At 38.2% G+C, this 24,725-nt stretch overlaps 1 protein-coding gene across 2 annotated transcripts in view; it reads left to right on the top strand.

Moving 5' to 3' along the window:
- Window positions 1–24,725, top strand: part of LOC112522625 (two pore calcium channel protein 1B) — a 49,156-nt gene that overhangs the window by 6,650 nt on the left and 17,781 nt on the right. For both annotated transcript variants that reach the window (XM_025131872.1, XM_025131873.1), the window contains 13 exons: window positions 5,114–5,257; window positions 5,392–5,499; window positions 6,494–6,589; window positions 9,905–10,035; window positions 10,956–11,016; window positions 11,139–11,305; window positions 11,990–12,095; window positions 12,270–12,347; window positions 12,435–12,496; window positions 20,127–20,199; window positions 21,327–21,392; window positions 21,495–21,635; window positions 21,935–21,992. In XM_025131872.1, the coding sequence (XP_024987640.1) occupies window positions 5,114–5,257; window positions 5,392–5,499; window positions 6,494–6,589; window positions 9,905–10,035; window positions 10,956–11,016; window positions 11,139–11,305; window positions 11,990–12,095; window positions 12,270–12,347; window positions 12,435–12,496; window positions 20,127–20,199; window positions 21,327–21,392; window positions 21,495–21,635; window positions 21,935–21,992 (1,291 nt within the window). The remainder of the gene's footprint in view (window positions 1–5,113; window positions 5,258–5,391; window positions 5,500–6,493; window positions 6,590–9,904; window positions 10,036–10,955; window positions 11,017–11,138; window positions 11,306–11,989; window positions 12,096–12,269; window positions 12,348–12,434; window positions 12,497–20,126; window positions 20,200–21,326; window positions 21,393–21,494; window positions 21,636–21,934; window positions 21,993–24,725) is intronic.

Below are 24,725 nucleotides of genomic sequence, written 5' to 3'. Positions count from 1 at the left end.
AGAAGAAATAAATGCTAAAAAGAATTATAAAGAAGACTTGAATGTAAAGAGAATTTAAAGATACTTCCAAACTATACTTTCATACCCAAGTGAACTTTCAAATTGCATCTAAAATTACTTACCTTCAAATGCCAAGTATCCCCTCCTCTATATAGTAGGAAAAGGGGACACAAGGACCAAAAAATAAAACTAATATCCAACTTTTTAAAATGTCCAAAGGATAAAGCAATGCTACCCAATAGATAGTACAAAGAAAATATTTTCCTCTTGTACTATGAGATCTTCAAATCTGCAGGAGATGGGCTGTCAAAAAGAAGGATAAGACATCAAAAGATTCTCCGTACTCAAGGTTTGTTAGCAATAGGGGGTTCGGTGGTGAAGGATATCTTGGTGTTGTCGGAAAATGGAAGATAGAAGATGTTGAGGTGGGATTCATCGGTGTTTATGGTCTTCATGATATGAAAAAGTTCAATCTTATGGGAAGCGTTATCTGGGTTCATTTACTCTTTAGATGTGGCCTGGTGCATTTTTGGAGACTTCAATGAAGTAACAAAGGTCGGGGAAAGGAAAAACACTATTTTCAACCAAAAGGCAGCAGATAATTACAATAATTTTAGTAAGGATGCAGGTCTTATCTAGATTCTAATGGGAGGTAGGCGTTTTACTAGAGTCGGTGATAACGGAAAGAATTTTAGCAAGCTGGACAAATTTTTTACTAATGACAAGTTTGAATCCTCATGGCCTGAGCTAGGTGGTGGGTTTAGAGAGGAAGCTCTCTGATCATTGTCTGATTGCACTTGAGCCTTCAAATAGGGACTTTGGAACGAAAACATTCAGGTTTTTAAATGTATGGTTAGAGGACTCCAGCCTCAGAGAGTTGGTAACTAAGTCGTGGTGTTCTGCAACCCCTTCTTCGGATCCTGACAAGGTATTTAGAGACAAACTATAAAGAGTCGAACAAGAAATCAAAGAATGGAGCAGATCTAAATTTGGGAAACTCAAATCTGATATTGAGGCATTCAAGAGCAAAGCTATTGAATTCGAGTTAGTAGCCGAACAATATGACTTGTCGGAAGGGGAGCTTGAAGAATGGAATAGGGCCAGGATGGTTGGATTGGAGAGGAGACATACTCTAATGATGAAACAAAAGTCCCGTGTTAACTAGGCTGTGGAAGGTGATGAAAACAATATTTTCTTCATTCGTTATTCAAGCGAAGAAATTCGAAAAACTCTAGTTGGTGTAATGTGTAACGGGGTTTGGATTGAAGATCCTGAAAAAATAAAAGTAAAAGTGGCCTTCAGTTTTTTCAGAAACAAATTGAAAGAGGACATGGAGGACAATCTTGGACCAAGGTTTGTGAGTTCAAAATTCAAAAGTATGTCTAGTGACTTAGCTGGAGCACTTGAAGCCCCTTTCTCAGAAATTGAAGTGTGGTCTGCGAACAAGGATTGTGGAGGTTCAAAAGCTCCGGATCCGGACGGATTTAGTTTCAAGTTCGTTAAGAAGTTTTAGGATACGATCAAAGCTAATGTGATAAATGTTTTTGATCGGTTTTGGGATAAAGGGTTGTTAAACAGAGGTTGCAATTCATCTTTTTGATGCTGGTCCCCAAGGTTAGTAATCCGATTAATTTCAGCGAGTTTCGTCCCATTAGTTTAATTGGGGCTCTCTACAAGATTATTGCTAAAACTTCGAGGAAGAGGTTGAAAGCAGTAATGCATGAGGTAATTAGCGACACTCAAACGACTTCTATTGAAGGAAGAAGCATCGCTGACAACATCCCTGTGGCCGACGTGGCAGTAAACTTCATGAAAATGGCTGGTCATAAAGCTTTTCTCTTTTAAAGCTGATTTCGGAAAAGCTTTCGATTGTGTAATTGGAAGTTTTTGGAAGTTTTGATGCTCCAAATGGGGTTTGGAAATTGATGTTGCAAATGCATCAATTCATGCCTTTCATCTGCCGCTTTTTCTATTTTGGCCAACGGTTCCCCTACAGGAGAGTTCAACCTTGAATGAGGTGTTAGACAAGGTGATCCTTTATCACCTTTCCTTTTCCTTATCGCTTGATGGAAGGGATGAATATTTTTATAGAAGAAGCAAAGACCAAGGGGCTCTTTGAAGGGGTGAAGGTGGGTCGAGACAAAATCAAAGTTTCTCATCTACAATTTGCGGATGATGCTCTTTTCTTTGGAAAGTAGAAAAACAAAAAGAATTTCCTAGTTAAATTGTCAGGCAAATTTGAAGAGCTTAGAAGCTTTAGTTCTTTGCTTTCAATCGGTGTCAGGCCTAAGAATCAACCTCTCGAAAAGCAAGTTGTATGGGATTGATGTAGGTAAAGACATTATCATAGAAGCGGCGGCAATTACAAATTGCGACTCAGGCTCTCTTTCCTTCACTTATTTAGGCCTTCCAATTGGAGCTTCGATGATTCGAGAAGCATCATGGCAGCCGGTTATTCAAAAGATTAATTCATGGCTAGATGGCTGGAAGACTCACACTAATTAAATCCTCGCTGAACAGTCCACCATTGTATTTTTTTCTCCTTGTACCCTGCTCTGTTATGCGTCTTGCGAACCCTTGAGAGATTAAGAAGGAAATTCTTTTGGGGTGAGGTAACAGCTCGCATTATCCTTCCTGGTTGTGGTGGGATAATGTAATTTGTGATGCTCAATTTGTTGGGGGGGGGGGGTTATGGGTGGGGAGTATTCATGCTTTTAATTTGCCTTTGGTGGGGAAAAGGCTTTGGAGATTCAAATCGTAGGGAAGGACAATGTGGCATAGAGCTATTCCGAGCGTTTATGGTAGAGATGGTGGCTTTAGTGGTAGATAGGAGGGGCATGCTTGGGGATGCTTGGGGAGGTGTCATAAAGGCGGTAAGAGAAATGGAGGATTTAGGATTATTTTTCTCGGACTCCTTTAGCAGAAGTATTGGTGACGGGGCTGGTATCGATTTTTGGTCGGATCGCTGGTTGGAGGGTGGTAGATTAAAAGATAGATTTCCACAATTGTGAGCCTTAGAAGGGGTGGAAGAGGTGAAGCTGCGTGATAGAATTTATTCCAACTGGGGTGGAAGGTTGGCAATGGACTTGGGATAGGTCCCTTAGGAGTAGAGCCAGTCGAGAGTTTGAGGATCTTTTGCGGCTGTTGCAACCAATCTCGCTTAATCCAGGTGGAACTGATAAGTGGGTTTGGGATATGGATGGGGTATTCACCATGAAAAAGTTGAGGGAAATGTTGGATAATAGGCTGCTGGACACACACAATGGGGCGGGTAATACTCAATGGTGTTCTTTAGTGCCAAAGAAAGTCAATGTTTTCGTATGGAGGTTGTGTAGGGGAGGGATCCCGGTGAGGGAAGTGCTGTATGAAAGGGGTTTTGATTTAGACTCTAGACTTTGTTCTAAATGATAAGAGTGATGTAGAAACTCTTAAACACTGCTTTCTGGACTGATCGATTTGTGTGTAGGTGTGGGAATTTTTTTGGTTGGTATGGTGGGAATATCTGGTCAAGAAGATCTATTGAGGAACTGACTTCGGACAATGGTAGCAACGGTGGTGCGTCTTTCATTAGCATTGGCGAGGGAAACAATCATTTGGTCTTTTCTATGCATCCTATGGAGGAAGCAAAAAAAATCATGTTTTCGAAAGGGGTGCTCGGATCGACATTAGGGAGCTGTTTATCGAAATCCAGTCAACCTCCTTTCTTTGGATGTCAAACAGGGTTAAGAGCAGGAAACTTTCTTTGGATGTCAAACAGGGATAAGAGCAGGAAACCTTCTTGGATGGAGTGGATGAGTGGCTCTTATTCGCAAATTTAAAGTCAGTCAAGCTCGAGGATTAGGACTGGGTCTTCCCTTATAGTTTTGTGTCGATTGTTCTTCTTGAGCCTTTGTCTTTTGTAGTGGTTTGTTTGTCCTTTCTTAGCATTCTGCTCCTTGCAGAATTAGTGTCTCTTTGTGTTGCTTTTGTTTTGTTTTGGGTCCTCTTTCCAGTAATAAATTTTTTGCCTTCAATTTTTTTTTTTCCTTTTAAGATATTTTTTTTTATTAAGTGGTCTTTAACACCCCTTTTGTCTCGCCAAGATCTCTTCGTTAGTTGGGGAAGAATCCGCCTGAAACAAAAAAATAAAGGGTATGGATAATTTTGAACCACTAAGGAAAAAAGGATAAAATAAATAAAAAGGATTCACAAATAAAAATGCTAATGCTACAACCAGGCCAACTTGCATCCCATGAAAGCTCAACTTAAGACCTTAAGGATGCTCCACTTAATCAAAGCAGGACTGCAGTGGAAGATGCTGATATTTTCAAAAAGCAGCCACTCATATCGCAAAAATACCACACATACTGTACTACTTCCTGTCACTGAGTTTAAGCATGCTTCTAGTTCTGGGGGCTGAATCATGATGGCTTGCAGTTCCGAAGTTAGACACTTAAGAACCAATGGCAAGATGATAACACCTTGCTTCACATCATGAATCTTTCAGATATAATATTAGAATCATGGAGGGGGGGGGGGGTATTATAACATAATTCATAGGTTGCTGTACCTTCTGGTATGTGTTTCTTCTATTATCTATTATCTATTAACTTTTGCTTATTCTTGTTCTGTCCTTACTGCGGTACCCATTAGATATAAATTTTGGATCATAGGCGACTATTGCATCCCCATGCTTGCCCAGACACAACATGATCTATGTCACCCCAATTCAATTGCCTGCGTTTTCATGTCAAATTCGGGTGCATTGTCAACAATCAAGTATTTACAATCCTTGCATCTCAACACCTAAGTTCCTGGGACTATACTGTCAGATGCAATTGGTTGAGCTTGATGTTTGCATCATACATTTCATTGGTGTTAAGTCCTGTAACTTAGTATGATGTTATCGGGTAAAGTCTTATTGGTTTGAACCTGCTGAGACCACTTAACAAAATTGCATGGTAGCACACTTTTACCTTCTTCAGCAAAGCTAACAAGTACACAGATACACTTCTGAGATGCACTCACAAAAATGTACAAGTATGCTTGAGGAATCATTTTTGTAAGAACTTCTGACATATGTTGATTAAATCTATTATTTGTTAAGGTAATAAATGCGATTTGCTATTTCCAGGCCGAAGATGGAAGTGGTCTACCAGAGGAAATCCTTAACTTACCAAACATTGAAGCTGCTGCAAAGTTCTACTTCATATTCATCCGCTTTGATATCATATGGACCCTTAATTATTTTGCACTTATAGCTTTGAACTTCTTTGAGGTTAGTGCCACAAGGCTTTCTTTGATGCCTTGTTTCTTTGCTTGAATTAACACTTTCTGATTATCTTAAGTTACTATTATAGTTTCTTCTAGCATGATTATTACTTATCCTTGTTACTTCAAAATGTGCAACAGAAACCATTATGGTGTAGCAATGTTTTAGAGATTTCTTGCAGTAACAGGGACTACTATTTTCTTGGGGAGCTTCCATACTTGACTAATGCAGAATCTCTGGCATTTGAGGTTTGAGTCTTGTGTTATCCTTTTTCTATGACATAAATTAGTCATGCGAACTGAATTAGTGGATAACTTAAGACCTTATTTGTAGTTGTTCCGTCTAGAAACCAAAGGGTCTGGACAAATAAACATGGATTGTGCACATTTTGGTTGTGTATACTATAGTTGAGTCAATATTTTGGTGTTTGCTTTGTAGACCAGGCCGAATAAACATGGATTGTGTACATTTAATTGAGGACCTATGGATGGGGATATTTATGATCTGTGAACTACTTTCTAGTGCCTTCGGTATTATTAATTTACAGTATGATGCATGCCCAAGAAACATGCAAATCAGAAGTACCAACTTAATCCTAGTGTAAAGCAAGTAGGATGGTCTTCTAGGAGCTGTGTTTGTTTTGTTCAATTTGTGTTGCAAGTATAAGCGAGTGATCACAATAAACAATGAAAAGTACAGGGAACTCAAGTTCAGTTTGGTTATGTAAAACAAGAATTACTCTCTTGGTGGTAAAAACCCTTCTAGATTACAATCTTTTTATCTCTTGAATTGTACTATGGCATTCTCATGTACAAACCCGAACACAATCACAAGAAAGATAAAAATCAATTACCACTGTTGCTCTAATGCTCACGAACATGATGTGTTCTGTCTGCACACTCCTATGCTTGGACTTGACCAACCCATCTTATCCATACAGTAGGGTCTTATATTTTTCAATTCTAAGTTGACCTTGGTACCTTTTACTGTGCAGAGTAATATTAATATCAATAATGAAATGAAGATCAGTTTCAAAAGATTTTAGTTGGGTCACAAGACCCTGACTGAAAGTTCTTATGTATTCCTAGTATTTGCCTGGGTGTACAATTGCAAAATGACCCCATACTTTTATAATTGTCTTGTACATATAAAAACCCGAATTTTGTCATGCTACCATCACACCTTAAAATGATAAAATAGTTCATGCATGTAATCTAATTATTGACCTATTTTCTTATGCAGGGTGTGACCCTCTTAATTCTTATGGTGCATACCTTTTTTCCTATTTCATATGAAGGGATTAATCTCTACTGGAGAAATCATGTTAATAAGCTGAAGGTACGTGGTTGCAGAATATAGCACATAACATTTCTATATGAAGTTCTTTATCCGATTTATTTTCAATTGAATGTGTTTTAGTAAACATGATTATCTTTGTGAAAAGCAGTTTGATCCATTATTATGTTTGCTTATTTTCACATTCACAATTTTATTATCCTTTCATTTCTTTTCTTTGTCTAACAATATTGTCCGGTACCAAGGGGTTATCATCTGGTATCAAAGCCAGGCCCAACACTAGAACAGATGCACGGGTGGAATTGGTGGTTGAAGGAAATTGAAAACATTTTAGGAGGACATAAAGCACTTACCAACTATCAAGCAGGGGTCTGCGGCCTTCATTGACCAACTCAGCAGAAGCGATATACACAAGATGATCCTGCCAAGGCACTAACCAATGCAGCAGTGTTGCAAGGCAGTAGGGGTCAGGGAAGACCAGAATGGGAGCTGATGGACTTTAGGGCTTTTAAACTTGAGTTGTCTGTCTTTGGGGTGGCGATCTGGATTACGGATCTACCAGGATGAGCAATGGTTTGCTTAGAACCGGTTTGACAACGCTTAGAGGTTGCAAATGACCATTATGTGTTTGGAGGGGGATGTTCTTAATTGGTCGTGGTGGGAAAATCAGCGGCAAGAGATTTGTTGTTGAGAAAGTTTTAGACCAATCAAGAAGGCTCCATGTGTGATCAATTTCCAGGACCAAACAGACCACCACCGTGAATGAAATACTGGAAGCATGCTAAGATGTTAGCCTCCACCTTGGGGAGCCAGTTTTGGTGTCTATGTTAGAACCCATGGGGCTATAAAAGGCAAGGACCTCGCTCAAAAGGTTGAAGACACTCATTGTTGCCGGTGTACAAAAAACCATGTTGGGTCCAATCAACACTAATGATCTGAGCGTTACCTACGGGTGATCCCTTGGCCGACAAATGTAGCACTACTGTGGGAGAGCGCCATGCTGGATATAGGCAATTAACATATGTTGAGTTTTAGGCCAAGCGTGCAAAAGGATTGTGTTATCGTTGTGATAGCAAGTATTCTACCGGACATATATATAAGAAACCCAAGCTGCAAGTCTTGCTAATGCAAGAAGAAGTGAAGCATGAAATTGAAAAGGACGAATCAAATGAGACTCGGTAAGGGAAACTAGAAGCACAAATAATGGAAGTGTCATTAAACTTAGTCGTTGGAGTCACTCCACCCAAGACTATGAAGATGACCGGAAGCATTGATGGCTTGGCAGTTGCCTTTCTTGTAGACGGCAGCACATCACACAATTTCATTACTACAGAGGTGGTCCAAAAATTGAATCCAACTATTATTCCGATGAAGGCTTACATGGATGATTTTCTTCCCTCGAGCTTGGCAACACTGATGTAATTTTGGGAGTACAATGGCCTCAAACTCTAAGCAACACATTTCACAATTGGAATACGCGAACCATGCGATTCGTGATAGGAGGGGAAGTTGTTCTGAAAGGAGAACCAACGTTAGAAAAATCTTGAGTTTCTCTAAGGTCATGATGCAAACTGATACGAATCAATTTGGCAAAATCAAGACTAGCGGCCAAACGTACCGCTAATCGGATGCTTACGGATAAATCCTGGAATTCGAGACCCAGGGAATCTTCAATGTCAAATGACAATAATAAAATATATGAATGAATGCCAATAATGGGGTGGCCGGCCTGCTAAATAAAGACGTACCCTAATCTTAAAAAATAGGAAAACATATTTATCCTAATAAACTAATTAATATTTATCCTAATCAACTAATTAAGAATAAGTAAATTGCAAACAACCCCCTCTACTTGTTTCTTGCCTCTCTTTTGTGACGCTAATATATCCGACTCCAATGTGGGTCGGGCTGAGCCGTATCACAAACCTTGAAGCAGGAGGGGTTCGGGATAATGGTGGAAGTATGGGAGTTTGTTAGTGTTACTACTGAATGCAACCAATTGAGGTGCTAACCAAGTTTGAGGAGGTTTTTCACATGCCTTCAACTTTAACCCTCGTAGAAAAGCCATGAACATGTCATAGTTTGAAGCGACTGCACACCTCCAGTGAGACCTTACTGATACCCCCAAATACGAAATGACGAGATAGAAAAAATTGGTGAGAGAAATGTTGGTAAAGGGAATCATACATCCAACCACTATTTTCGACCCCAGGGATTGGTTAAGAATAAGATGGGAGTTAGCACTTTTGCGTCGACTACCGAGCTTTGCATAAAGAAATCGTATCATATAAGCTTCCAAATCCTGTAATGGTTGAATTGCTTGATGAGTTAAACGGGATCGTTTGTCCAACCTAGACCTGACATTAGGTTTCGAGTAAGAGGGGAGGATGTACATAGGAGCACTTTTCAGACTCATGATGGCCACTACGAAATCCATGCTTTTCGGCCTTGTCAATGCGCCAACCACGTTCCACTTTTTGATGAACGAGGCTTTCAAGGCGATCCTCTGTTGCTTCATGCCGGTGATTTTTGATTATATCCTTGTGTAGAATGCAACAATGGAAGGAGCACGTAGCGACGACGGTATTGAAGGTATTAAAGGTATTGCAGGCGTTAGATAGCCATGAGTTACAAGCTAATCAGAAGAAGTGCATTTTTGCCAGGCATTAAATCAAGTATTTGGGTCACATGATTTCAAGGGATAAGGTGGCGGTAGACCTTTCCGCGATAAAAGCCGTGATCAATTGGCCACTTCCCAACCAATAAATGTACTTGCCACATTCTATTCAGATCTTCATGTCACAATGATTTTGTTCCTCACATATTTGAATGTGTAGCCTTTGTTGATATTCATATTTCATAGTTGTGAGCTAAAAGTTGATAATTAGGGTTTATCTTTCTTCTTAACTTCGACGTAGTTTCCTAATATAGTTTCCTTGTAGTAATATATGTTTATGTACATTTCTTATCAATGATGTATAGAAAATTCAAAAACCTTTTGTACAACAGTCAAAACCGGGGAAAATTAGATCCAAATTCAAGTGCGTATGTATATGTGGAGTATTCTTCAACTCAAAAGGGGTATAAGTGCTATCATCCCCGACAAAATGTTTGTATTTCTCACTTGATGTGACCTTTTCATGAACATAAGAGAATGAAGGAAATTTCATGTAGTTGCTTACTTGGTCCAGCCACAACATGTTATTTATGCACTTTCGGAAACATCAATCAACAGCATGGGATTTTGTGTATACTTGTATTACATGCTTTATTTCTGGTAAAGATGTAGTCTACGTTATTTAATTCCTTCTTTCTTATAAACCAACCTAATGCTTATGTCTTGTGTTATCTTGTCAGATCATTGCACTAATAATTCTGGTTGCTGATTTAGTAGTTGATATTCTCTATCTCTCTCCACTGGCCATCTATTCTCTTCCATTGAGAATTGCACCTTATCTTAGGGTACTTTTCTTCATCTTGAATATCAGGTATGGCGTGACTCCATACAAAAATCTCCAATATGACAAAATGCTGATGTATTTTCAATAGTTAGTCCTTCACATCAGCCATACAACTTGTACTAATTTTAAAAGGCATTTAAATTGCATCCGTAAATGGTAAACCCAATTAATTAGTAAAGATGAATAGAATAGCAAAAACCAAGCTAGAAGTATTACAAACACATCTAGGAATTCATCCTCTACTTGTAACAATATTAAATTAGTATTGAGGGTGGTTTATGTAAAAAAGATCCAACAGTTATGACCATGCATGCTCTGTATATGATTACAGGTTCTCATAAGTCATAATAGAACTTGCTTATTTGTTCCTCAAACATGTGGGATCCTACACTACTTTTTTCATAATTATTCTGGAATAAAATATTTTGCCAGTTAGATATAAAGATGAATCCATTAAGAGAAGGAATGATAACAGTTCTTACTGTTTACTTTATATAGTTAGGAAAATGAATTCAGGTAAATGTGACTTATCAGAGAGAAAATGTAGACCATGAAGTGTGCCAATGAAGGAAAACTGTTGGAATAGATGCTAATTGTATCTCAAGTGAGTGACACTAGAATCAAATTATGAGATGCTGATAAGAAAATTAAAAGGATGATTCCTGTAACCCACCAGAGCAGAATAATAAATCTAGTCTTATGTATCCAGAAGACTAGAACTAGGTAGCCGGGACAACATTTGATTTTGTTGTGTTGTACATAAACTCAAGGAACTTTCCCATCATGAGAGTAGTCCTATATTTAAGTGAAGTGAATCACTAATATGGAATGTGATAATCAGTTGGTAGAACTGTTTGGATCCTATAATGGTGCTCATGCGCATCCGCTTCTATTTGGGTGACCAAACATGTTGATGAGACTAATTTTTTTTTGTTATCATGACTTAGGGACTTACGAGACAGCCTCGTCGTCTTGGGTGGAATGGTTGGCACATATCTCAATGTGTTGGTCTGTATTCCAGTATCTTATCATGAATTTATTTTTGCTTCTCTACTTACCTTGATGCTGACACGGGCACTGTTTACTTGGATCTTCGTTTATAAGTGCTGATAAATGTTTCTTGAATGCAGGCTTTGTGGCTTCTGTTTCTTCTGTTTTCCAGTTGGTTAGCTTATGTCATCTTTGAAGATACCCAACAAGGAACTACAATCTTTTTCTCTTACCCTGCTACGTTGTATCAAATGTTTGTTTTATTCACCACCTCCAACAATCCAGACGTTTGGATTCCTGCCTACAAGTGAGTTACTCAAATATGGACTATATGATTCTTCTTTTTGGGAAAAGTGCCAAATGTCCCCAGGTCTACCTAACTATACCAATATTAATATACTCTAATTTTTAAGTTCACATAAACTAATATCTAAGCATTATTATGGAGAAACATGCACTTTGAAACAATTAGAGTTGTAATGTTGCTTTTTATTACAAGGGAAGCCCCTGATTTACGTTCAATACACCATGAAAAGGAAATGATATAAAATCTAATCAAATAAAATTATCAAAAAATCACATGCCTTGTCACTCCAAGTATATGTAAAGACCAAGGGAGCATAGAGGTGAATCATGCCCAACTTGCTGTAGATGCAGTCAAATTGGGGTCTTCTATACATGTTAGATCTAATTTATAACATCGTGGATGACCAAAGGATTACACTCTATGATCAGATCTAGGACCGTGGTGACCCTTTCTACCAGAAAGGCTTATCCATTAACGGTTGAAGCTTTTGTTGGATATGTCTTTCTAGTATGTACTCCATATTGATTGACTTTTATGTTCCCCATGAAGCTTTTAGCTTCATTTATTACCATCCGTAGTATATATGTTTATGTAACAAGTCTTTTTCCATCTTAAAATAAAATACTTATGGTGATGGTGCCCCATGATATACGTTTTCATCTGAATTCTGTTACCCTCTTCCAGATCATCAAGATGGTCTTCTCTTTTTTTCGTACTTTATGTGCTTCTGGGTGTTTACTTTGTGACAAACCTGGTTCTTGCTGTTGTATATGACAGCTTCAAATCTCAGGTACATACTTCTTTGTCTCTATTAATTACTACCAGACGCCATCTATTAGTTTCAATTTTATGTTGAGGTTTGCAACCTAGAAATACAGTTCACGATTTGTTGCATGCATGAATTGTTTATAGTATCACCTTTTTACCTAACTATAACTGAAAAGCTTGCATCCGTTGTTTGCAGCTAGTTAAACAAATTGAGGAGAAGGACCGAATGAGGACAAGAATATTGGGGAGAGCCTTTAATCTCATTGATGACAATGTGAGTGAGTATTGACTAATTTCCTCCAAAGCAATCCAATCTAAATCTAAATTTATATCTACATTTCTTCTTTTTCAAATCAAACAGGCTGTTGGCACTCTTGATAAGGAACAATGTATCCAATTATTTGAAGAACTTAATAAATACAGGTAATAATAGTCTTTTGAGGAATCTTGTGATATTTGTTATCAAGTGTAGCTGTAGAAGTAGAACGTGTGGTTTATATTCTCTTTATAGGCTTACTTTCAATATTTATAGATAGGTCAGAAAACCTATATACTATTACACAAGTTCAGGTTCAGTGAAAACATTCAACGCATACAAGTAATTTGTCCGGGATTCACATGTGTGCATAACACAGGAAACATCTTAAAAGCTTTGAGAGAATATTAATAGGTGAAAGCTTAATTGTATATTTCACTCTTATGAAAAATAGAATACAAGGAACCCTATTAATAACTAAGCTACCCCCTAAAAATGGAAACTAAGAAACAAACTACAACTAGGAGACCCTTTATAAAATAATTACATAATAAGGAAACTCCTAATCTAGACCTGATCGATTCCAATACCTCTTATTCTAGACCTAATCGATATCCTAATATCATTACACTCCCCCTCAAGCTGGATGGTACAAATTGTACGATCCAAGCTTGTGAACAACCTTTTCGAAGTCTGTTTTGAATAAGGCTTTTGTGAAAATGTCCGCTGTTTGTTGAGAAGTAGAAATGTATTCTACTGTAAATGACCTTTGCACCAATCTTCTTTTTGATATAATGTCTATCCATCCTTACATGCTTAGTACGGTCATGATGAACAGGATTTAGACACATTCCTATGGCGGACTTCTTGTCACAGAAAATACTGATAGGTCTTTTGAATTGGATACCTAGTTCTTCAAGAAGTAGCTCCAACCATAATGCCTCATCTGCTCCTTGAGATAACATTCTAAGGGCCTGTTTACTTGTGGCTTAATGAGCTTACCGGATAAATGGGCTTATTCGCACAGTCATTTTAGCCTGTTTACTTCGGGCTTATTCGGCCAGACATGGGCTTATTCGCCCAGATGAAAACCATAGGTTGTCCACGTTAAGCCAAGAAAAAGACATTCCCTACCCTTCATCCCATCCCACGCCTCTCTCCCTACAATCGACGCTCTCTCCCTACCATCAACGCTCTCCTGTCTAGAACCCTAAGCGGCCGATTTCAAATCGCAAAGGTAAGTACTTCTCTTCAAATACGTCGATTATTTTCTTTTAGAAATAAACCCTAGCTGCTTGATTGGAGCTCGATTATTGCTCTCTTGCTGCTAAATTGTTTCTCTATCGCTGCTCGATTGCTGCTACTATGTGATGTCATGTTCATCTATTCTATGATTTTCGATTGCTGCTGCTACTGGTTCATCTGTTCTATGATTTTCGATTGTTGCTTGTTACACACTGGAGGGTCAACTAGACAAAATAGAAGTGCATTAGTTAAATTAGGTGGGTTGCGTTAAATGAGTACAAGTGGTTAGTGCAGTAGTAGAAGTAGGTCAAGAGAGAAGAGGGGGGATCAACGAGCTCTGTATTAGTTTTCTCAAAAGCCCATAGTTAATCCTCAGGGGTAAATTGGTCATTTCTGTTATTCAGACTGTTGATTCAGATAGAAAAGTAAACAGCAACCCAAATTTATCCAGACAGCCAAATTTATCCAGACAGACAAATTTATCCATACAGGACTTAATAGAAAATTTGGTAAACAGCCCCTAAGTTGCTACTCTTAGCCAGTAAAGGCTGTTTTTTACTCCTCCAAGTGACTAAATTTCCCATTACAAAGCTACAATAGCCCGAGGTGGATCTACTATCTTCGGGTGAACTGTTCCAAGAAGCATCCGTGAAAACATCAACTGTATTGTTCCCTTCATTTTTCCTGAATCCTTTACATGGGGTTCCCTTTAGATACCGTAGGATCCTATACACTGCCCCCATATGTTTTGTGTAAGTGAGTGCATAAATGGCTTACACGGCTGACCAAGAAAGCAAGATCTGGTCGGGTGTAAGATAAGTAGATTAAAATTTATCACTAACCTTTGATATCTTCCTTTGTCAACTAGTTGATCATCACTGAAATTCGCAGTTGTTTTTAGCATTCATAGGAATCTCAGCCGGTTTGGTTCCCAACATCCCAGTTTCTTTTAGTAGATCCAATATATATTTTCATTGAGTTGCAGATATACCTGTGGAGTTTCTTGCAATCTCCATACCCAATAAGTAACGCAACTGACCAAGATCCTTCATTTCAAATTCTTTGGCCAGACTTTGCTTTATAAGATCAATCTCATCCTTGTTGTTCCCTGTTATTATAATGTCATCAACATAGACAATGAGTATGGTTACCATATCACCTTGTCAATGATGAAATAAAGTATGATCAGCCTCCGTTTGAGTATAGCCTTGTTGCACAATAGGTTTGGTGAAGCGATCGAACCATGCTCTCGGGGATTGCTTTAGGCCGTATAGGGACTTTTTGAGTCAACACACCTTTCCTTCTTTACTCTGGTCGTCGAATACGGGTGGTAAGCTCATGTATACTTCTTCTTTAAGATCCCTTTTCAGAAAGGTGTTTTTCACGTCCAACTGCAGTAGAGGCCAATCTTTATTAGCAGCAAGTGATAATAGTACCCATATTGTATCGATCTTTGCAACTGGAGTGAATGTTCCCTGATAGTCGATTCCAAAGGATCGAGTGTAGGCTTTTGCTACCAAATGGGCCTTATGTCATTCGATCGGGCCATCGACATTGTACTTGGTTGTGAATACCCACCTACATCCGACCACCTATTAACCTTTTGGTTGATCAATGTTGTCCCAAGTTCCGTTTGCCTCAAGTGCTCTCATCTCTTCATGGACAGCTTGAGACCACTCGGTTTTGCTAAGTGCTTCGTTGATATTCTTTGGTTCTTCAAAATCTGAATTACTGAGAGAACACTGCCTTTCTTTGGACAAGTGAGAGTATCCAACAAAATTAGGAACGACATGTTTAGTGCATGATCCATAACCTTTTCTTAAAGCAATTGGAACATTAAGACTATCATTCTCAAGGTTATAACTCGTACCTAATTTTGGGTCAAATAGAATGGCAGGATCCTAGAGATCTCTATTTTCTGCTTCAACAACCTTTTTTCTTCTAGAATAGACCTGCTCAAACTGTTCGAAAGTAGTCTATGGTTTGGTGGTATTCTGATCAGAAGGCTGTGATGACTCTAGGTTTTCTGGATTTTCGGGATTTTCTGGGTTAGGTATTTGAATGTTTGGTGATGGTGGGTGATGGGCAGGGATGTTCGGATGATAGGTTCCCAACCTTGCTTATTTTCCACAACAATCGGGTTAACATTGTCCAGACTCTCCCCCTAAACCGATTTTGTGGTGAAGTAGGGTTGGTCTTCTACAAAGGAAACATATTTTGAGATAAAATAGCGATGATTGATTGGTGAATAGGATCAATAGCCATTTTGGGTTGAAGAGTATCCCGACAAACACACACTTATGGGATTTTTGGTGAAGTTTACTTTGGTTTGCTAAGTATTATGGATAAATGCCGTGCAACCAAAAACCCTAAATTGAGTTTAGTAAAGAATCGGCTTGGAAACACTTTTGAAGCACGGTTAGGGGTGTTTTATAACTGAGAACTCTGGATGGCAGTCTATTGATAAGAAAGCATGAGGTTAGGATTGCATCCCCCCAATATTGGTGTGTAGTGTTTGACTGAAACATTAGAGCCCTAGAAACCTTTATAAGATGTCTGTTTTTGCATTTAGATACACCATTTTGCCGAGGGGTATTCACACGAACTTTGATGAATAATGCCACGAGCTTGGTGAACGTATTTAAAGGAGAGTTAAAATATTTTGTCATTATCTGATCATAGTACCTGAATAGGTGCTCCAAAGTGGGTTTTAATCATTTGATAAAAGGTTTCAAACACAATACAAGTTCCAGATGTATCTTTTAAAAGGTAAACCCAACTCATACGGGAACGATCATATATGAAAGTAACAAACTACCTTTTATTAGTTAAAGACGTTACTCGAGAAGGACCCCAAATATCACTATGAACGAGAGCAAAAGGTTTTGACACAAAATACGGTAAAAGGGTATATGAAGTTATGGTGTGTTTTGCTAATTGAAACTCTCACAGTGAAAATTATCCAAGGGTTCAAATAAACTAGGAAATAAATGCCTAAGGTATGGAAAACTAGGGTGACCAAGGTGGCAATGAAGTAGAACTTTTTGTTGTCTGGACTTGCTATCTACTTGGCAGCATATATTTGGATGAAGCTGCCAGTAGTAATAGACACCCGAGTATTCCTTAGCATGTCCAATCATTCGGCCTGAAGTGTAAAATATGGCTTTGCATTGGTTTGCAGTTGTCAGTTTGTTAACAGATACTAGGTTGCATGCAAACTGTGGTTCGTGAAGAACGTTATCTACTCAGAATTCTGGGCTGAGGATAATGAACCCGATTACCAGTATTGGGGAAAGGGTACCATCGGGGATTCGGACCATCCGTGGAGTGCAAAAAGTGGTATGAGAACAAAAACAACTTATCCCGTCATGTGGTCGGAGCTCCTGAGTCGATAATCCAGGGTCTTGAGTTTGTAAGGGTTCTGACCAGAGAAGGAAACCATGGCAATACCTGTATGCGCTGTGGGGTTGCCTGATAACAACTTCTCGAGCTATTCAAGTTGAGCTGGTGAGACTGACTGTGGTTGACCTGTGGTGGGAGCTGCAGCGGAGGCTTTTCCATCAGTCAGGTTTCTTTGTCTTTGAGGTACCCAATCTGCTTGCTTTCCATGGAGCTTCTAGCATGTCTTTGGCGTGGTATGGGCTTTGGCAGTGATCACACCATTGAGAATTGCAGCGGGTTTTTTTTTATCCACATCCTTGGACGCCATTGCTGAAGATAACGGTGTGGTTTCTTGTTTGGTGGACATGGCCAGTCGTCGAGTTTCTCGTCGAGTTTCTTCCCTTCAAATTTCACCAAAGATATCGTCGATGTTGGGAAGGGGTTTTTCCAAAAGGAGTCATTCACTTACCTCATATAGGAAGGATGTAAGCCGGCGAGAAAGTCGTAGATTCTCTCCCGTGCAATTAGTTGACGGTAGGTATCAACATCCGTAGTGTCAACCCAAGTTGGTTTGATGAATAGATCGAGTTCTTGCCAAACTCTTTTTAGAGATGTAAAATATGTTGTAATCGATCCCTCGACGGGCTCGAGTCCTGAGAAGAACATCTGGGATGAGTCTTCCAAGTCGGAGTAAGCCTGTTCTACTGCATCCCATATAGATTTGGCCTTAGGGTACAGAAGGTAAATTTCTGCAATTGAATCCTCCATTGAGTTGATTAGCCATGTCATGACCATTGACTTCTGAACATCCCAAGCGGAATAGGTAGGATCGGTTTCCTTTGGTTGAGGGACAGAACCATTCAGAAAGCCGATTTTTCCTTTTCCACGAATCACCGTTAGGATGGATGGGGACCATGGCAGAAAAATTGCGGCCGTTTAGTTTGAACGACGTGATTTGCAGTGGGGCAGAAAAAGATAAATTTTGTGTTGTAGGGTGGTTCGGCTGTTATTGGTTTCTGATATATCTGATTGTGCTTCAGAAACAAAGGCACTGCTGAGATCCATATTGAGAGTACTGTTCATGACGGAGTACTGTTCACGACGGAGGTTTTTAAGAAAAAAATGGGAAAAGAAGGATTGAGAAAAAAAAATCAATGCCTGTTAGAGCTCTGATACCATAAAAGCTTCGAGAGAATATTAGTAGGTGATAGCTTAATCGTATATTTCATTCTTATGAAAAACTGAATACAAGGAACCTTATTAATAACCAAGCTACCACCTTAAAGAAGGAATCGAAGAAACAGACTACAACTACGGGACCCTTTAAAAATAATTACATAATAAGGGAACTCCTAATCCAGATCTGATCGATCCCAATGCCCCACATTCTAGACCTAATCGATATCCTAATATCGTTTACACATCTTCAATTACTTATATGTGTATGTGTATGCTGTACTAGTATTCTTAGGGTGTTCATGAGTTTCTCATGTTTTTGGGTGGGTGTTCTGGTCTGGTATTTAACAAGTCATTATAGGTAATCATCATAAGATAACAAATACGATGACTTACCATCGTAAAACAACAAAAAGTGATCACTTTCATTGTAGGAGCACATCGTAAAAGGTCATTGTCATGGTCGTGAATATTGTAATTGCTTCGTTTTTTGATGAACGGGTTCTTTGTTTTGAGATGGATTTGGAGCGAATGATATTGCTGGATGGAACGGTTCTTCAAATCCGTTTAGATATGTAAATGGGAAGCAGACCCAATCTGGCCCACGGGTGTCCGATGTGACAGACTGACAGTTCAGGGAAGCATCAGGCCGGTGGGCTCAAACTACCAACTCGGTTGTACGTTTTCATTCACGATTCTCTTCTGACCGCCTTGATCGAGGACTGAGGGAGTATTCAGAATAGGCAACGGATCGAGATCAATCGCTTTGAGTGATCCAGCTACACCCCGTCCAAAGTTCCGTGTAATTGGAAAGACAAGACGAGGGAAGGTGAGGAGAAATCACATTCAATTGTCGATGGAAAAACCTTGGTACCTCTGGAAGCAATGGGGAGAACCATGAGACAAGAAGGAAATGGAGTGTTGGTGGAGTTTAGGTTCATTACTGATTTGGAGCAGGAAGGAGACTGAGAAACAGCGGAATTAAAAAGAAGTGCTGAAGGAGAGTGAAGTGGCGTTCATTTTGCCAAAGGGACAGCCTGCGGACAGGGGTAAAGAACATGCTTTTGTTTTGGAAGACGTAGTGACTTGAAAACAATACCACTAGTCGATTGCATAAATGATTCTCAGCCAACAAAGTTTGTATCTAGATAGACTTCCATCTCCCTCTCCAGTATGTTCGTAAAAATGGACCTTGCCAGGAGTCATCTTCAAGTAACTTAGCACTCTACATCTAGCTTAAGTTCTTGGGTTGGGTTGTCCATGAATTGGTTCACTGTACGCAATGCAGAACTAGAAGCAGGCTTTATGTGATAGAAATATATTAGTTTTCCCAGCAACCTCTTAAGTCTCAACTGTTGACTAGACTATCGTCTTATTTTCTTCCTATTTTTGAATTTGGTATGTAGGAGTTGAATTTGGTTTATAGCCTGTCCTTCAACAAGTCTAACACATGCTTCTTTTGAAGCACCATGATTCCCTTCGTGATCAAGCTTCTCTCCTTCCTAGAAGGCAGTTGAGGTTCAAGTCTCTGATTTCTTACAAACTACATATTATGAAACTAAAAATATTTCTACTTGATTTCATTTTGTACAAGACCTTCAAACACTTGGGCATTTAGTTTGCCTATATTTTAGGAAACAATCATCCCATTGTTTCAAGTGAATTGATCCCACTGATCCATGGGATATACAGCTTGAGTCAAGGGGTTTACATAATCTCAACACTCCCCCTCAAGGTGGAACGTATACATCATATTCATCCATCTTGTCACATATGTATGTTACGACAGCGTAGGGATTTAGCAAAGATTTCAACAAGTTGATCTGTTTTTATAGTTGACAAAGGAGGTTTAAATATGGGTAAAGATGTTTATATATGGATCTTATTTTTCATTTGGTTGGTAATATTCTTCTTTTATACATTATTAATATTGTGATTGTGCCACCCATGTTGTAGTTTTTCTATTTTGGGCACTAAAAAGCACCTTTTATTCAGGACGCTGCCAAAAATATCAAAAGATGATTTTGAGTTGATATTTGATGCACTGGATGACAGTCGCGATTTTAAGGTATATTTTTGTTTATAGCCTCTTGTTGGAAAGGGTTGTTGACGTCATCCTTTTCCAATGTTGTGCATATGTTCTCATCCCTTAATTCTTTCTCGCTATCGTATGAACCCAACATGCATGTGAATAGTATGTTTTGCTTATACGTCAGTTCAATACACTCGCTATCGTATGAACCCAACATGCATGTGAATAGTATGTTTTGCTTATATGTCAGTTCAATACAAGATTGGTCGTTTATCCCTAAACTTCTTATAATAAAGTAAATTATGTTTTTTCGTCCTTGTGGTTTCATGAAAGTTTTAGTTTTCATCTGTGGTCTTCATTAATTACGGTTCTTGTCACTGCAGTTTGCAATTCGTTTAGGTTTTCGTCCCTGGCCCAAAGGCAGTTAAAGGAAGTCCGTTAAATGAGGGGCATATTTTGTTTTCTTCCATTTATAGTCATTTTCCTTTTTAAAAATAAAAAATAAACTATATGAAACAAGTGTTCACGTTTGTATTTTGTATTTAATTTTCTGTCATTTTCTGTTAAGTGAGGGGCATTATGTATTTTATTTCCTGTCATTTTCTTTTAAGTGAGGGGAAATAAGGTTCTATTCCCTTCGTCTCAAAATAAGTGTTCTGTGTCTTAGTTTGTCCCAAAATACGTGTCCACTTCATTAAATAAGTGCCTATTTTCCAATTCTACCCTTATTATTAGATAGAGATATGAATTACTCTTTTTTCTATTATTAAGGGTAAAACTGTTGTTTTGTTGATCAAAAGTGTAATAATTACACTTCTCTAAAACATTGTGCCTTTCTCATCGTGGACATCTATTTTCTGACAGGGAAGTATTACTTTTGCTAACTTGAATTGTGTTTGGACCTCAAGCATTTATCCGACTCTCATCATTTATATGTGCCTCTTTGTCACAATGTTGCATCTCTTACCATGAAAGTTCTTTCTTGCCTGGTGTGTTGTATTTTATTTGTATTTCTTGCTTAGTGTGCATTGCATTTAAAGTTGCCTTTGCAGACCACATAGAGTTGCTATAGCTTGCAACACATCTATTTTTTCTAAAATATATATTTTTTAATTGATACTGATGGTCTATTGTCTTAGTTTATTCTGATCTTTTACATGTAGATTAACGCAGAAGAATTTAATGATCTTTGCAATGCAATTGCCTTAAAATTTCAAAAGGAGGATACAGTAAGTTGGTATTCATGAGAGGCGTCTTTTTCAATTTCACATGGAATAACAAAATGATGTATCTAACTCAGCTTTCTTTCACTTTGTGCCTTCAATTTGCAGGAACCTTGGCTAAAAAAATTCCCCTTCTACAATTCTTCCTTATCTGAAACTCTCAAAGGCTTTGTACAAAGCCCCAAGTTTGGAAATGGGGTTGCTGTTATTCTCCTCTTGAATCTGGTTGCTGTTATTATTGAAACAACGGTATGGCCTAAATCCTTGGAGAACAGATGCTTACCTAAATTTACTTTGATCAACATACTTGGGTCTTCATTTTTGAATTTATCAAATATAGTTAACAACACTAGTGCTTGCTAACTTTACTTTTAAATTTATCAAATATAGGTAACAACACTAGTGCTTGCTAACTTTACTTTTAATTTTATCAAATATATTAACAACATTAGTGCTTGCTAACATGGCAATATGAGCCTGCTGCTATTATCGATGCAACTTTTGAATCAATTACTTAACTGATCTTGTAACTTTGAACTCTCTGCCAGCTTGATATACAAAACAACTCTGGTCAGAAATTCTGGCAGAAGCTGGAGTTTGTTTTTGGTAAAGTACTCCTTTTGACTCTTCATTAGCACACCATTTAACTATTACTTTTATGGTTTGTGACTTTGTGTAACATATCATCATCTCATCCAGAGTTAATCTGCATGGCGTGGCACTTTCTAGTATTGGAGCATGAAACATTTTGTCTTCTTATACAATCTAAATAGAAAAGGAATCTTACTGCCATCTGATATAATCCTGATGGGCAATGCCTTTCCATGACAAATACGAGCTTAATAAATTTATATGGATTTTGAGGTTGTGTTCGACAAGTAAACAGCATTTTGCTAATGATTCTCTTATTAAGAATATGCTGCTGATTTGTATTAGCTTAGGCTCCTTAGGTGTTTGATTACTTACTAAGAGTACTCAAGTTGATTAGATTTTTTCATGTTGCCCAAGGAACATTAAATTTTTAACTCGTCACGGCATTCCCAAAAGCTGTTTATCTATTGAAATAAATGAAAAAATGAGACTTATATTCTCCCATTTAAAAATTTACAAGCATTCAGGAATACTTGGCTTAGTATCTACCTCTGTTGTATAACTAAAATGCCTATGTTATCCATGCAGCTAGAACTGTAATCACATGTTTCACATTGCCTTTACATTTTTCCTTTCTGTAGCTTTATGGTATACGATAAGCAAGTTATGTTCTAACTCGTTGAAACCTTAATTTTGATCGATCATATTACCCTCCCATTGATGTGAAGAACCCATGGGGTTATAGGTATCGTGTGTGTGAAGCTTTAAGAAACTTGGTTATTTTTATCCTTATTACCGTTCTTTAAATTCTGCCTCACACCAGGTGTGGCATATTTAGTTTGGGACGGAAAATAACAATTGGGTGTGAAACAAAATTAGTTTGTGAGGGAAACAAGGAAATGATGATTCCTATTATCAGATTCTGACTAAATGTTCCATTACATTAATAGTCTTTTCTACCTGACCTGCAATTCACATCATCAACATTGGTAGAACAATGAGAGATATTATGGAATCTTTATCTTTCTTATCCTGAAAGAGGAAGGCACATGGGCCATTTATACACTTAATAGGATCTTAAAATCAAGAAAAGGATTCCACCACAAATATATAACATTCATGATACAATTGCCATCTACAATTAAAATTATTCTTTTAATCTTCTAAATAATGAACTAATAAATCTTAACTAATTGCAAAGATTTTGAATATTTCTACACCCCGTCAAACGGGGAGTATATATTGATCATTCCCAACATGGAGTATAGAGTTTCAAACGCAGGTATGTGAAAAGCTTTAGTTAGGAAATCTGCATTTTGTTGTTTGGATGGCGCGTCTCCAAGGTTATTGATTTTTTGCAATACATATATCTGCTTGGTTGTTGCACAAGAGTGTGATTGACTCTGTACCATAACTGAGAACATTTGAGATTATACAGGATTATACATGAAAGATCCTTTTTTGGCTCTCTCTTTAGTCCTATGTCACTTATCCCTAGGAGGTCTTCCTTCACTAGCAAGTTTTTCTGAAAACTCTATTTCCGAGTATGCTACTTGCGTAGTTGATCCAACCACTGATCCAGTTGCTTTTTTTGGAATTGGAAAAGTCTCAACTTTAAGTTAATTGAGTAGTCTTTAAAGCCACATCCCTTCACTTATTTCTTATGCCATTGCTTGATACTCTGCTTTTCCACTACTTCTTGTAACAATGCATTGTTTCTTACTGCTCCATATGATGAGATGGCCCCATACAAATGTATAGTATCCTAAGGTAGACCTCCCATTAAAGAGAGATTCAAATCGATCTGCATCGGTTGACACTTTTTATTTTTTTATTTGAACTTTTAGTAAATACTATTCCTTTGCCCTGTATACCTTTGAGATACCTTAGGGTTTGATATGTTCCTCCATGTGTTGCATTATGGGATTGCTCATAAATTGGCTACAACACTTATTGAGAACCTTATGCCGGGTCTTGTGTGTGAAAGGTAGATTAGTTTTCCCACTAATCTTTGATACCTTCCTTTCTCTATCCTAGTCTATGCTGTTACGGCGGTCAAAATTCGAAATTGCGGGTCAGTACTGTCATTTGTAATAGCGGTTATCGCGATGGTAAAGAGGTGGTATAGCAGTTCATATAATTATTAGAGTTATATATATGTATGTATCTATGCATACATAACTTAACAAGTAAGTTTCACACAAAAAAAATTTGAAAAGTAAGTTTGTAACTCGAATTGTATCGATTGCAGAGCAAAGGACGAGAGGAACAACGATTGGCGAACTACAGCCTGAAAAATAAGCCCAAAAACCTAAAAAAACCATCGTTGAATAAGCCCAACAATTATAATCACAAGTTTAACCAAGCCAAAAAGCCTAAAAATCCTCAGATGCAACGGTATTTTCACTACTATACCACCCAGAAATTGCGGGCGAATAGCGGCATATAGCGCCGATTTTTGCGGCACCGCGATTTGAGGCCGCAATTTGACCACCGCTATTCCTCTTACCACCACGAACCGTGATACTACCGATATAGCACCGCTGTAGTTGTGCGATTAACATCATAGACCCTAGTAATGTCTTGTTTGGATCCTACTTTGCTGTATGGATCCATTAGCGTGAGTTGGGTACCCTAGCATATTCCTATTTCTTTTAGGAGGTTTAGGACATACTTTCTTTGAGAGATGAATACTCCTTTGTTTGATCTACCGACTTTTATTCTAAAGTACTTCAAATTCCAAAGACC

Source organism: Cynara cardunculus (genome assembly GCF_001531365.2).
Source record: "Cynara cardunculus var. scolymus isolate 2C chromosome LG 12, CcrdV1, whole genome shotgun sequence".
NCBI classification, from domain to species: Eukaryota; Viridiplantae; Streptophyta; class Magnoliopsida; order Asterales; family Asteraceae; genus Cynara; species Cynara cardunculus.
Note: the sequence above shows the minus strand (reverse complement) of the source record. Positions and strands in the feature narration are given on the sequence as shown.